Source organism: Sphaerodactylus townsendi, linkage group LG11 (genome assembly GCF_021028975.2).
Source record: "Sphaerodactylus townsendi isolate TG3544 linkage group LG11, MPM_Stown_v2.3, whole genome shotgun sequence".
Taxonomy (NCBI): domain Eukaryota; kingdom Metazoa; phylum Chordata; class Lepidosauria; order Squamata; family Sphaerodactylidae; genus Sphaerodactylus; species Sphaerodactylus townsendi.
Genome location: NC_059435.1, coordinates 57,735,405 through 57,748,529, shown reverse-complemented (window position 1 = coordinate 57,748,529; position 13,125 = coordinate 57,735,405). Strand labels below are relative to the sequence as shown.

Sequence of the window (13,125 nt, the reverse complement as noted above, 5' to 3'; positions counted from 1 at the left end):
AACTTCTTCGGTGTAATGAAGTTTTTCATAAACAGCACGAAAATACTTCTAGGTTACCCACAGTCATGGCTACAACTTGTTCCAGATAACTAGTTCTAATGATGGCATGTGTAACATTGATGTATAGATAAGACTAGGAGAACACCATATTAGTTCTTTTAGTGCCCAAGTAAATATACTGGATTCGCCAGATATCCAGATCCAGCAATCACTCTTCATCAGTTTGGGTCATTCTTTACAAGAGAGCATGGAAAGTTAGTAATCAGAAAACTGACTGAAATATGGAGCATCCAAGGCTCAGTATTCTGGACTGTGCTCTTCAATATTCACATCAAGCTGCCAAGTGAAATCATCGAAAGCTTAACATCTAATTATATTAGTATACTGACACACAGCTGTGTCATTTTGCAGTACCTGCCCTCCTTCAACATTCATCTGATGCCAGTCACCTCATATTTTTTTTTAAATCACGCAGTAAAAAAGAAAACCTTGAGATTTTTGAGTTGAGAATTACTACTTAGGTGTCTCTGTGTACCTTTAATCTAAGCTAAGCTAATCTTGACATCAGTTCTTCCAATTGGTTCTGAAGTAGATTCAACTGACTTCTCAGGGCTTAGAAACCTAAACTGGACCTTGGAAACACTGTTTCTTCTGGCACTGGGCTACGAGGTACACCACCTCATTGAGCTGGGGTTCACACTTTGGTTTGGAGGACTCCCCACGCATCCCTTGGCTTGGCTGTCATGGAATGCATTGAGATGGACTTTTACCAGCTATCATGAAGTAAGTCAAATGGTCTGATCCTCCAGACACTATCATCATCCAGCTCAGAGAGAATGATCTCACCGCACGAAAGTGTCTGGACCTGGTCCTCACCATGCACGCCAGCCTTTGCACACTACATGCTCTATTATCCTCCATGCTGCTATTCTGCTTGGACATATTCCCACTCCTAGGAATCCTCATAACTCTGGGAAGGAGATTAGGACAAGAAATGATGACTGGCACAGGGTCGTGGAATGGACTTTACAACAGATTGGATACCTGAAGCTGTGTCAGAGCTCAACTCTATTATCCAGTAGCACACATGGCCTTATTTAAAAAATCATAACCAGGTACAATACAATAAGACAATGTTATTGCCCTGCATGAAATAAATGGGGATCGTGGGACCAAATGATATTTATTTATTTATTTATAATCATTTTTATATACTGCCCCTCTGGGCGGTGAACAACACAATAACAGCAATTCAACAATTCACATTAAAACCCCAGTTAAAACAGCAGATTAAACAAATTTATCGGCATCCAGGATAAAACTTCATAGGGCCACCCTGGAAAGAACAAACCCAGAGAGTTGGGCCCTGTAAAAGTTAAGGGTCCAGAGTGTAAAGGGGGGAAGAGGAGGGCGTACATCAGCGGCCGGCCTCTCCAAACGCCCGGTGGAATATCAATTTGCTACATTACCGCAGCATGTGTGGGTAAGTGTTAATACACAGAACCACATCACACTTTAATAAAACAGGGCTGGCAGTGTTTATAGGTTAGATTCCCAATATCCAGCAGGCTTTGAACCAAAATAACCACAAGTCCAGACTTCCTATTAAGTAGCAATTGTTCTTCCTTTTCAAAATCAGTGCTAAATGGTTTCAAAAAAACCAGAAGGCAGTAGGCGCAGTCTGCTGGGAACCTTTCCCGAACAAATCCTATTGAAATGAATGAGGCTCGCCTAAGTACACAGATTTGGATTGTGTCCAGCCTCTCCTGGGCACTGGCTGGATGATTATAAGTAAGCACTAAATGATTATATGCCCAAGGGAAATCATAAAAGTTTTTTAGCTGGCTGAGTTGCATCAGATACAACAAAGTAAAAGTAAAAAAAGAAGAAAATGCAAGCTTCAAATATCCACAGTCTTCAGCTGTTCGGGGAAACAAGATTTATTAGCACCAAATTTTGTCATGTTGATACACAAAAACAAGGCATTTGAACATCCAAAATGTATGCAGTGAGGAGGAAAATGTTGACACATTTGTATAGGGAAAATGATTTAGCATCCAACCTGGTTTATTGTATCTCATTGGAATAGTAATCAAAATGGAAGCACATTTGAGAAACAGACTAAAAAGGTTTATTGGGTTTTGACTGGGAGTGATGATGGTCCACAAATGAAGATTTGCCTGGGCAAGGAACCAGGAAATGGGTGTGGCTTAAGAGAAGCAAAACAGTCGGTTCTGGTGGGTTTTCTGGACTGTGTGGCCGTGGTCTGGTGGATCTTGTTCCTAACGTTTCGCCTGCATCAATGGCTGGCATCTTCAGAGGAGTATCACAGAGGGAAGTCTGTTACACACTGCCCAGAGAGAAGGAAATGTTTGGGGCATATATTGTCCATGTCCCTTTCAGAAATTTTAAGTCGTCTGGCTCCAGAAAGCTGTAGTATGGTGGTTAACAGAGGCACACACCTCAGCAATCACATCGCCCTTATGTTGAAAGAGCAAGATTTGTTGCAGATTCATTCCTGGGCAGAATTCAAAGTTCTAGCAACAGCCTTTAAAGCCCTATATGATACAGGCCCAGGGGAGCTGATGCACTCTTCCAGGGAAGGAGAAAGAAGGCCTGCCTTCAGCCACGCCCACCAAAGCAGCAGGGGAGGGAAGGAGCAGGTTCATTATGCCACACCCATGCGAAACTGTTATGGATTTTGCCCAGCTTATGTTCACCCAGGGGACCACCAGCTTGTGGCAGTAGCAGCACCCACCCTCGTTATGGGGCCACCAGCTGACAGTGGCAGTGATTCCAGCCCATTTTGTGAGGGGCTACCTGGCCCATTGGGACTTTCCTGGGTGGCCTTAATGTCCAATCTGCCCCTGCTCTCCTGCCATATGAACCTGTCTGTTGTGATCTTCCAGGCAGGTATTTCACATATTTCAGCCATCTGAGGTGAGGCAGCTGGTAGCTGGAACCAGGACACTGTCACTGGTGGCACCATGCTTGTGAAATTCTCTCCCTTTGAAATAAGGTTGTCAGGTCACCCAACCACCTATGAGGTGTGGGGGTAGGACTGCAAGATCCAGATCGGGAAACCCCTAGAAATTTGGGGGGTGGAGCTTGGGGAGGGAGGGGTTTAGGGAACAGCAAAACCTCAGCGGAGTTACGATGCCTTAGAGTCCATGGACTCCATGCTCAAAAGCATCCCTTTTCTCCAGTAGCACTGAAGAGAAGTCCATCCTCAGATCCCTTTTCTACAGGAGAACTGGAGATGAGCTGTAATTTCAGGGAATCCCCAGGTACCACCAGGAAGCCGGCATCTTTGCTTTGAAGGTTTCCATGGCACCTTCTTCATGTCTATTTAGGCATGAGATAAGAATCTTATTCTTTTCTACAGCTTTTGTCTGATTTATGAGGTCTGATTATTTAGAGCACAGGTGTCAAACTCACGGCGCTCCAGATGTTATGGACAGCAGTTCCCATCATCCCCTGCCAGTATCATGCTGGCAAGGGATGATGGGAACTGTAGTCCATAATATCTGGAGGGCCACGAGTTTGACACCTATGATTTAGAGTCTGCCTTACTTTTTTTTTTTTTTTTTGCATTACCTTTCTTCCACCGGGCATTCACATTTCCTTGTTTAGGAACATGCAGCTATTTTTTCCTTTTTTAAACACATCCTTTTTTTTTTTTAGTGATTTCTGTTCAAACATCTGTCACTTTAATTCTGTTCATAACTATTTCTACATTTTGTGACTGTGTCTTACAGCATTTATTCCAAGTCCCTGTGATCAGAAAAAATAAAATACTGCAAATAATAACTCATTAATTTCCAAGCTATATTGAAACACCCCTTACGCTCTCGGTGTGTGTCCTCACTTCAATTGCTTTTGCAAAATGTCAGTTCTCTTCCTGCCTAACTGAACAAACTGTTTGTGCTGATTATTTCTTGCAATTTCATTTTTACTTGAAAAGATAGGAAAGGGAGAAACAGACCAGAAGCTATCAATCACAAGTGAATCACATTTCTTAAAAAGAGAGTACAAGACAACAGAAGACAGAGAAATACCCCCAAACAGCTTCTTAAATTTACCACCCCCTTGATATTTCTCCTGGACAAATCTGCCAAAGTTTGCTATGATGAAGTTGCTCGGGTTGTTCTGTGCTATACACATGATTCTTTTAAAACATCAGCTCTAAAACTGAAGACTGAAATATGTTCTTTAGCCAAAAGAAAATATAATGTTGCTCAAAATGATATTCTGCTGTACTTAAAACAGGTTCAAAAAGGTTTTTTCAGAAGGAGTTTGGATTTATATTCCACCTTTCTCTCCTGTAAGGACACTCAAGGTGGCTTACAAGCTCCTTTTCCCTTCCTCTCCCCACAACAGACACTTTGTGAGGTAGGTGGGGCTGAGAGAGTTCCAAAGAACTGTGACTAGCCCAAGGTCACCCAGCAGGAATGTAGGAGTGCAGAAACACATCTGGTTCACCAGATAAGCCTCAGCCACTCAGGTGGAGGGGTGGGGAATCAAACCTGGTTCTCCAGATTAGAATTCACCTGCTCTTAACCACTACACCACGCTGGCTTACATTTCCCTTAACAATGCACATCTTGCTTCAAGGGGTTCCAAGATAGTAAAAACCAAGAAAGTAAAAAGACAGTAAAAACCTCAGCCTGCCGCTGACCCCCATCCATGCAACAGTGTGCTGTTCTATAAGTTTATACAAACTATACATCCATTCTGTTTTCAAATCTGACATTTTAATTTTCTGTTGAACAAAGTTATGTTTTACTTTAAGGCCCCTTTCCTAGAACTGTGGCTTAGAAGTTGAAGAATCACTATATCAGTGGGGGGCACAGACAGTTCCTATTCACACACCTAAATCCATATACTTCCTACACTCAAAGCCATATTTAACATGACTGATTCATGCCCTGCCACTACATTTTACTATCATATCTTCATGTCCCCCCAAAAAACTGCTTAATTTGCCCTTTCCAGTCAATCACAATTGCCACTTTTAATTAATGGTGCTCAAAACCAATCAGAGGCACTTACTCACTATGTGCCTTATAGTAGGGCTTTTAAGTGGGGGGGGAGGGAATAGTTACTACCAGGGTCATCCTAAGCACTGTTGGAATAAGCAACTTCTGCATGCCTGGACACTGGGGGGTGCTGTGTATCTCACTCTGTGATGTTGCCTCTCTTGTTTGCCCTCCTTGTCTGGGCCAGGAGACCGCCCACTAACTTCCTTTCTTCCCCATGCTAGCTTCACTTCTGCTCTAGCCTTTGAACTGAGCGCATGGTCAATGGCAGCCTGCTCAGTGGGGCCTTTGCCACTGCAGCATCCTCTCACCTCCACACACGTGATGGCGCGTTAGTTGTGCCCACTTGTCATAGGGAAAGTAATCTCTTTAGATAGGGTTCTTTCTATCTACCTTTTCTTGGAACAAAGTTGTGAACTGAAGATGATTGAATAAATGTAAGTTTTACCTGCTACATTTATGTCTCTGGAGAACTTTCTATAAACTGCATTCACACACACTGCTGGGCACATCCATGACTCTAAACGAAATCTAACAAGCACAGTTACATTTTTCTGAGAACAATTATTTCGATGGATTTAGAAGGCTACAACTCTGTTCAGGGTTGCATTATAAGAAATCTCCCATCCCATCAAGCTCTATACAATTGTGATTTTTCTAAAATAATGATGCAATAACTAGAGTTCCATCTGTAATCCTCAGGCTAACTCATCTAACACACTCCAACATAACTAAGCCCAAGGGAAGAAGTGTGAATGATTCTACTCCCTACAACGATGCTCTGAAGGCAGCTAATAGACAAACATCTGTCATGACAGCGTGGATGAGTGAAGGTGGAATTTTTTGTTTTTCAAAAAATGTCCCACTTTTCTCTTTAATGAGGACCCAAAGTGTCTTCGCATCATTTTCTCCTCCTTCACCTTATCCACTCAACATCCCTGTGAGTTAGGTTAGATTGAGACATTGGGACAGGTCCAAAGTCACCTGGTGGGCTTCCAAGGTACAGGGGAAATCTGCCCCCAGTTGTTCCATTGTCTTGTCTGGAATTCTTTCTAACCCCTGTGTAATGCACAGAGATAGCTGCTGGAGGAGACCAGGTTACCTATCTTACTGCTTACTCAGTGTAATGTTCCCTGCACATTCACTGTTTGGCATGGACTTACTTGAGACAGCAAGGATGAAGCCCACTCATTCCTATATAGCCCCATCTGGGACTGAACATATACAAAAAAATGAAGCTCCCTTCAACAAGTTGCATATATAAAGTAGATGAACAAACACCATCCAAATACCACAAGTTGACAGGATGTAATCCAACCGGTTTAGTCTCTATGAACACTGGAAAGGCACAGAATCTCTATGTGTGCACTTGAGGTACAATACTAAATTCCTTCGGAGACTTCCAGGTAGATTTAAGGACAAAATGGAAGTCAAGCAAGGGTCCAAACAAAAGCAACGTTTTAGTCCTGCCAAGCTTTTATTTGGGACTGTGTGTCTATTAGTTAGGAAGTTTTTTTTTAAAAAAAACACATAAGATGATCATTCACTAAAATATCATTTGACATAATGATCAGCATGCTTCTAACATAATTATCTGGTAATTACTTCTCTGCGCAAAATATTATCATTCTTTTTAATGTGTGGGATGCACCATAACCCTTTAATGGTGACTGTTCCCCTTGAGAAAACTTCCTAGTCAAGTTTCACAATAGCAATAAATGTTTCTCATCGCCTGGCTCCGCAGCCTCCTCTAGGTATTCCTTGGCAGTCTCTCATTCACATACTTGATCAAACTTAGCTTCTAAGATCTGATGAGATCAGAATAGCCTGAGCTGTCCAGGCCAGGATAGTTGGGCCCACAGGAGGGTCTTGTCCACGGCCACCTCTGTCTGTGGAGGTGAAATTAATGGAGAGGCGTAGCAAGGGGGGGAAAGTGCCCAGTGCACTGGGGCATCCTCAGCCCCCGTTCTGCCCCTAAATGCCCCCCCCCCAGAATGCCCCCGCCCCCCCCCCACCCCCACAGGGGTGCACACCCAGTGCTTCACACACATACCCCTTGGAGCTACGCCTCTGAGTTAATGTCATCCCAGCGGGTCTTTTTTTAAAAAAAATGTCATCATCTCAATTATGTGATATTCCGCAAGTTTGGTGACACTGTTGCCTCCTGGCTTACTACTCAAGTTGCGCCAGAAGTGATACTGGAGATAAGAACATAAGAACTAGCCTGCTGGATCAGACCAGAGTCCATCTAGTCCAGCACTGTGCTACTCGCAGTGGCCCACCAGGTGCCTTTGGGAGCTCACATGCAGGATGTGAAAGCAATGGCCTTCTGCTGCTGCTGTTGCTCCGGAGCACCTGGTCTGCTAAGGCATTTGCAATCTGAGATCAAGGAGGATCAAGATTGGTAGCCATAGATCGACTTCTCCTCCATTCCCCCCCCCCCACACACACACACACAATTTTCTCTGCCTGTCATCAGACTACAGAGCATGGGCAACCAGAGGCGTAGCTCCAAGGGGACAGGGGGTTGGACACACCGGGTGTGTGCCTCTGTGGGGGTGTGGCAAGGGCATTCCAGGGGCATGGCGGGACGGGGGTGTCTCAGGGTGGGACGGAGGACGCACTAGTGCACCAGGCGCTTTCCCCCCTTGCTATGCCTCTGTGGGCAACTTGTATCCAGAAGAGAGAAAGGTGATTGAAAGCCGCTTTCAGACTCCTTGAAGGTAGACAAAAGCAGAGTACAAAACAAAGTCTTCTCCTTCAGATGACAGAGGTCTGTTCCGCTGGAGGAAATGACCCTCTTGGATGGCAGACTCTGTAGCATCACATCTCCATTGAGCTACTTCCCCAGGCACCGCCCCCTAAATTCCCAGCAAGAGTTGGGAGCAAGATTGAGTCTCGCTGCATGTTCATGCATGGATAAGGACAGCGTGCCTGCTCATTGATCAAAGAACAAGGGAAAGCAGTGTGCACTGAATTAAAAAAAAATGTTTTGGTTTGCTACCGAATGTTTAGAGGAAAACTTTGATTCATGTTTCCCTAACAATATCCATTATTTAAGAGAGGCATTAGAAGTCCATAATATTACCATAATGAAGTAAAACTGGAGAGAGCTGTTCAGCTAAGTTACCGTCAGGCCATCGAACAAGGTGCCTTTTCTGTAAGGGGATTATGGAACTCGTACACAGCTAGATCAGGAACATAAATTGCAATTGCAGCAAACACATGTATCATGATCTCAACAAATGCTAAGAATTTTAACACGCACAATACCAGACGCAACAAGACCGCTGAAGCGAACGTGAAGTATTCCCGCCAGGGGTTTTTATGGAGGAAGCTGCATTTGGAATTCCAAGAAACACAGGCTGTATGACATTGATTCATTAACCTAGCGGTGGGATGGGGAAATGCTCTGCTGCTTTGCTGAAAGCAAGTGGTGAGGCAGACAGAGGCAGGTTTGGGCTTCATTCACTTTCCACCCCAAGCCTACTGCTTGCTTGTATTGTTTGCAGATTGCTCAGTCATGTGGCAGCCCAAAGAGCCCAAAGCCAGTCTTTCTGGGATCCTTTCTCTCCACCCCAGCTGCTTTGAAGAGTGGAGGCTAAATGCTTCTACCCTCTATGAGTAAAAAGAAAGGAACATACATGCCCAGGGCAAGAAAAGTCAAAGATCTATTTTCTTATCTTTACAGCTACTTTGAGGGTATCTAACTAAGAACTGGTTGACAGTAGTAGTAGTAGTAGTAGTAGTAGTGGTGGTGGTGGTGGTGGTGGTGGTGGTGGTAGAAGAAGAAGAAGAAGAAGAAGAAGAAGAAGAAGAAGAAGAAGAAGAAGACGAAGACGAAGACGAAGACGAAGAGTTGGATTTATATCCCTCCTTTCTCTCCTGCAAGGAGACTCAAAGGGGCCTACAAACTCCTTTCCCTTCCCCCCTCACAACAAACACCATGTGAGGTAGGTGGGGCTGAGAGAGCTCTGAAGAACTGTGACTAGCCCAAGGTCACCCAGCTGGCGTGTGTTGGAGTTTAAAGGCTAATCTGAATTCCCCAGATAAGCCTCCACAGCTCAAGGGGCACAGCGGGGAATCAAACCTGGTTCCTCCAGATTAGAGTACACCTGCTCTTAACCATTACACCACCACTACCACCACTCTGCTCCCCAACGGAGACCCAAGAAGGCTTGCAACATTGTTTTCCCAGCCTCAAATGTATCCTCACAGTAACCCCTCCCTGTGAGAGAGGCTAGGCTGAAAGACTCAAAGTCATCCAACAAAACTTCCATGCCAGAATGGGTATTCAAACCTGGCCTTCCTGGATCCAAAATCTGACACTCTAATGACTGTGTCTTCAAATGCTTATACAGATCCTTTTTTTTTACTGCAGTAGGTCAGAGCTTGTCTCTTAATAGGGAATCTGGGTCACTCTACCATAAACAAATGAGTTCATGATAAGCTGTGATCAATCAGGAAGGACAGTTATTAAGGAAGATTTGTCTAAGTTTACCTTTGCCTTGCGGAAACGGTAGACCAGTAGCATGCTTATGAAGTCCAATAGCATACAGAAGGTTTGGAATGAGATGATAGCAAGCCGTAAGTACTTGTCTTCTTGTGCATAGCAGGGGGTATCATCTGTACAATATGAACATCCTTCCCTGCAGGGCAAGCAAGTGTAGAGTTCTTCAGTCATCTCGCCTCCAGAGAAACGACTGGCTGCATCTTTCCCTAAATTGGTGGTTTGAGAAAAAACAAAAGAAAGGCGATTGACTCAAGCAGGAAAGCAAACAGATAAATAAGCAAAAGGCCACTCTGCTCACCTCCCGGTGACCTGTAGCTTCCCTTTCCATGAAACAACAGGGAGAGGAAGGGCAAAATGGCCCCTAGGCCTTGCACTTCCATTAATCCTTTCCTTAACTTGCTACCCTTTACTCATGGACTCTGAACTTGAAGAGCTGAATGGACTTGGTTTGTTCAATGCCATATTCAGCCTGTGCTGCGCCGCCTGCATTGGTTACCAGTTGAATTCTGGATCATCTTCAAGGTGTGGGTGTTGACCTTTAAGGCCTTACGCAGCCTGGGACCCTCGTACCTTCGGGACCGCATTACCCCATATTTCCCTACTCAGCCTCTGCGTTCGGCAGAGGCCAATTTGCTGGAGGTCCCTGGCCCCTCAGTGATGTGATTGGCCTCCACTCGGGCCGGGGCCTTTATAGCTCTGGCCCCGGCCTGATGGAACACTCTCCTTCCAGCTGTCTGGGCCCTGTGGGATCTGGGGGAATTCCGCAGGGCCTGTAAGACTGAGTTGTTCCACCAGGCCTTTGGAGAGACCAGTCGCTGAATGGTGCCCCCCTCTGTTCTCCTGTTTGAGGGTCCCTTGACATCTTTGGGACCTACTGTGCCCTCCTGTTCCTTGTTAGGAGGATTTTTAGGTAGGATTTTGCGGAGCGTTGTTATTATGTACTAATCGCTGTTTTAAATTAGTTTTTAAAGTCTATGGGGCTTAATCTATTAGCTTATACTGTTTTAGTTAATGTTAGGTATTCATTGGTTGTTGTTTATTGTTGTTGCCCCTTTTGTTATTGTACTGTATGATGACTATGTTGTGGGGCTGAAAGAACTCTGAAGAACTGTGACTAGCCCAAGGTCACCCCACAGGTATGTAGGAGTGCAGAAACACATCTGGTTCACCAGATAAGCCTCTGTGACTCAGGTGGAGGAGAGGAGAATCAAACCCAGTTCTCCAGATTAGAATCCACCTGCTTTTAACCACTATACCACGCTGGCTCTCAATCTCTCAAAAAACGTTTGGATATCTATTTTTTGACAGTGTTCAGTTATTCAAAATGCCTTGGGAGCTGCAACCTGCAAAAGTGAATTCCTTACCATAGTTCAGGAATGCATGCTTGGTGCCACATCTCACATGACATTTTCCCTACATACATACAGGAATATATTTATTTTTTAACTTCATGCTCTTTGAGACTCAAGGTGGATTACCAAATACTTTAAAAAATTTATTCAGCCAGATAAGATGACCAATAAATGATGCCATAGGACTAGGATTGTGCATGTGTGTGTGTAAAGTGCTGTCAAGCAGAAGCTGATTTATGGCAACCTCTTATTGGATTTTCAAGGCAAGAGATCAACAGAGGTGGTTTGCCATTGCCTGCCTCTACATAGCAACCCTGGACTTCTTTGGTGGTCTCCCATCCACGTATTAACCAGGGCTGACCCTGCTTAGCTTCTGAGATTTGAAAACCATGTTAAGGCCCAACTAGGATAACACAACTGGAAAACCATTTTAAAAACCCTGTCTAGGGTATGATATACTAGTGGACTACAAAGGTAGAAGACAATGATGCAAAAGCAAGAGCTCCGCAAGACACTCTTCAAACATGGGGAATGAGCATTGAAATGACAAATATGATTCAATGCAAACAAGTGTAAAGTGGTACACACTGGGGCAAATAATCCCAGCTTCACATATATGCTGATGGGATCTGAGCTGGCAGTAACAGACAAATACAGGGACCTTGGGGTGACGGTGGATAGCTCAATGAAAATGTTGATCTATTGTGCAGCTGCTCTGAAAAAGGCATACTCCATGCAGGGCAAGGTGGGAGATGTAGAGTATGAACAGTCATTCATTCATTCATTCATTCATTCATTCATTCATTCATTCATATAAACATGTATGGGCTTTTGTTGATCTTACACATTTATATGGGGACACACTCAGAAGGCTTTGTTCAGATGAATGAATTTCACATGGCAGAACATAGAATGATAGGCAGTCATGCTTAACTGGGGGTCCAAAGCCATTAAGACTTTTGTGAGTGACAATCACTACCTTGAATTGAATACACTATCCAGTGAAGCTCCTGAAGAATGTGCGTGATATGCATGCTCTGTGTCAGGTTGGTGGTTCTGACACTCTGCTTAGTTCCTGATACTAATTGAACTGTAATATTCTGTATCAACTGGAGGTTCTGAATAGACTATCAGGTTAGACCTATGTAGGGTGCATTCAGTAGTCTAGCCTTGAGGTGGCAGTGGCATGGGTCCACATGATCAGATTTGGCACGTCAAGGTAGGGAGCCATCTAATTCCAGGCTGAATGGAGGTGGATAATAAAATGGGATGCAAAATGATCAACCCTGCATCATTTTGATAGCAAAACTCATCTCCACCCTCTCCATGTAATGGCTAAGGATGGACTGTCCACATGGATGATCTGCCAGAAGCTACTCCATAACTTCCCCTTTGAGCCCGAAAATATTTGGGGGGAGGGGGAACCAATGTCATATCCAGATCCACCACAGCATCGTGTATGGGCTCCCATTTGCTGTGACAGCTTCCTAGAGGCGTATCTAGAAAAAATATAGCCTGGTGCAAAATTTGATCCACCCTCCACCCCCCCGGTATGGGTGGCTGCCCTCCCCCACCATGACCAAACAACTCTTTTTTGCACCAGGTCAACTCAACCGGTGGGAAGGAGGCGGTATGTGTGAGGCGATTTCCCCCCACATGACTAAATGGCCACAGTCCAGGGACATTTGGCCCCATATGTCTTCTGGGCGGTATGCCCCTGCAACTTCCCACTATGCATGCTGGGAAAAAATCCTTGTGTGAATGCATCACATGGTGTCTTGTTTTATTTGGTTTCCCCCCTCCTTTTCCTTCTCAGGGAATGGATTTTATTTATTCTATTAAACAGTTTCTTGATGTAACAGCCAAAAGAACCCATTAGATAAACAGAAATCAGAAGAGGGTGTCTTTTACATATGAAGGCTATTATGTTTTTCTGGACTGCTGTTAATATAGAATGACACCTCCCGTGTTCCTGATAATGACAACATAACTGTGAAGAGACTGGAATTCATAAATGTAACATCAATTACAAAAGTTAAATAGTCTTGATCATTTCTGTCTGGAGAAACATTTTGCTTGTTCATATCAGTATGTGAAACGAAACATAACCTTGTTTCTCAGACTCCATTCTTCCTACATTGGCTTCTAACTACTAGGATTAATTCAGTCAATTTACTCGCATACAGCAACATCGCTAAAAATGATGTGAAAAGAATGTAGA

General features: G+C 44.1%; 1 protein-coding gene across 1 annotated transcript in view; it reads right to left on the bottom strand.

The window, feature by feature from the left end:
- GPR158 (G protein-coupled receptor 158) overlaps nt 1-13,125 on the bottom strand; it is a 144,063-nt gene that overhangs the window by 58,215 nt on the left and 72,723 nt on the right. Inside the window, exon 4 of the mRNA XM_048510806.1 lies at nt 9,541-9,758. Coding sequence (XP_048366763.1) covers nt 9,541-9,758 — 218 coding nt within the window. The remainder of the gene's footprint in view (nt 1-9,540; nt 9,759-13,125) is intronic.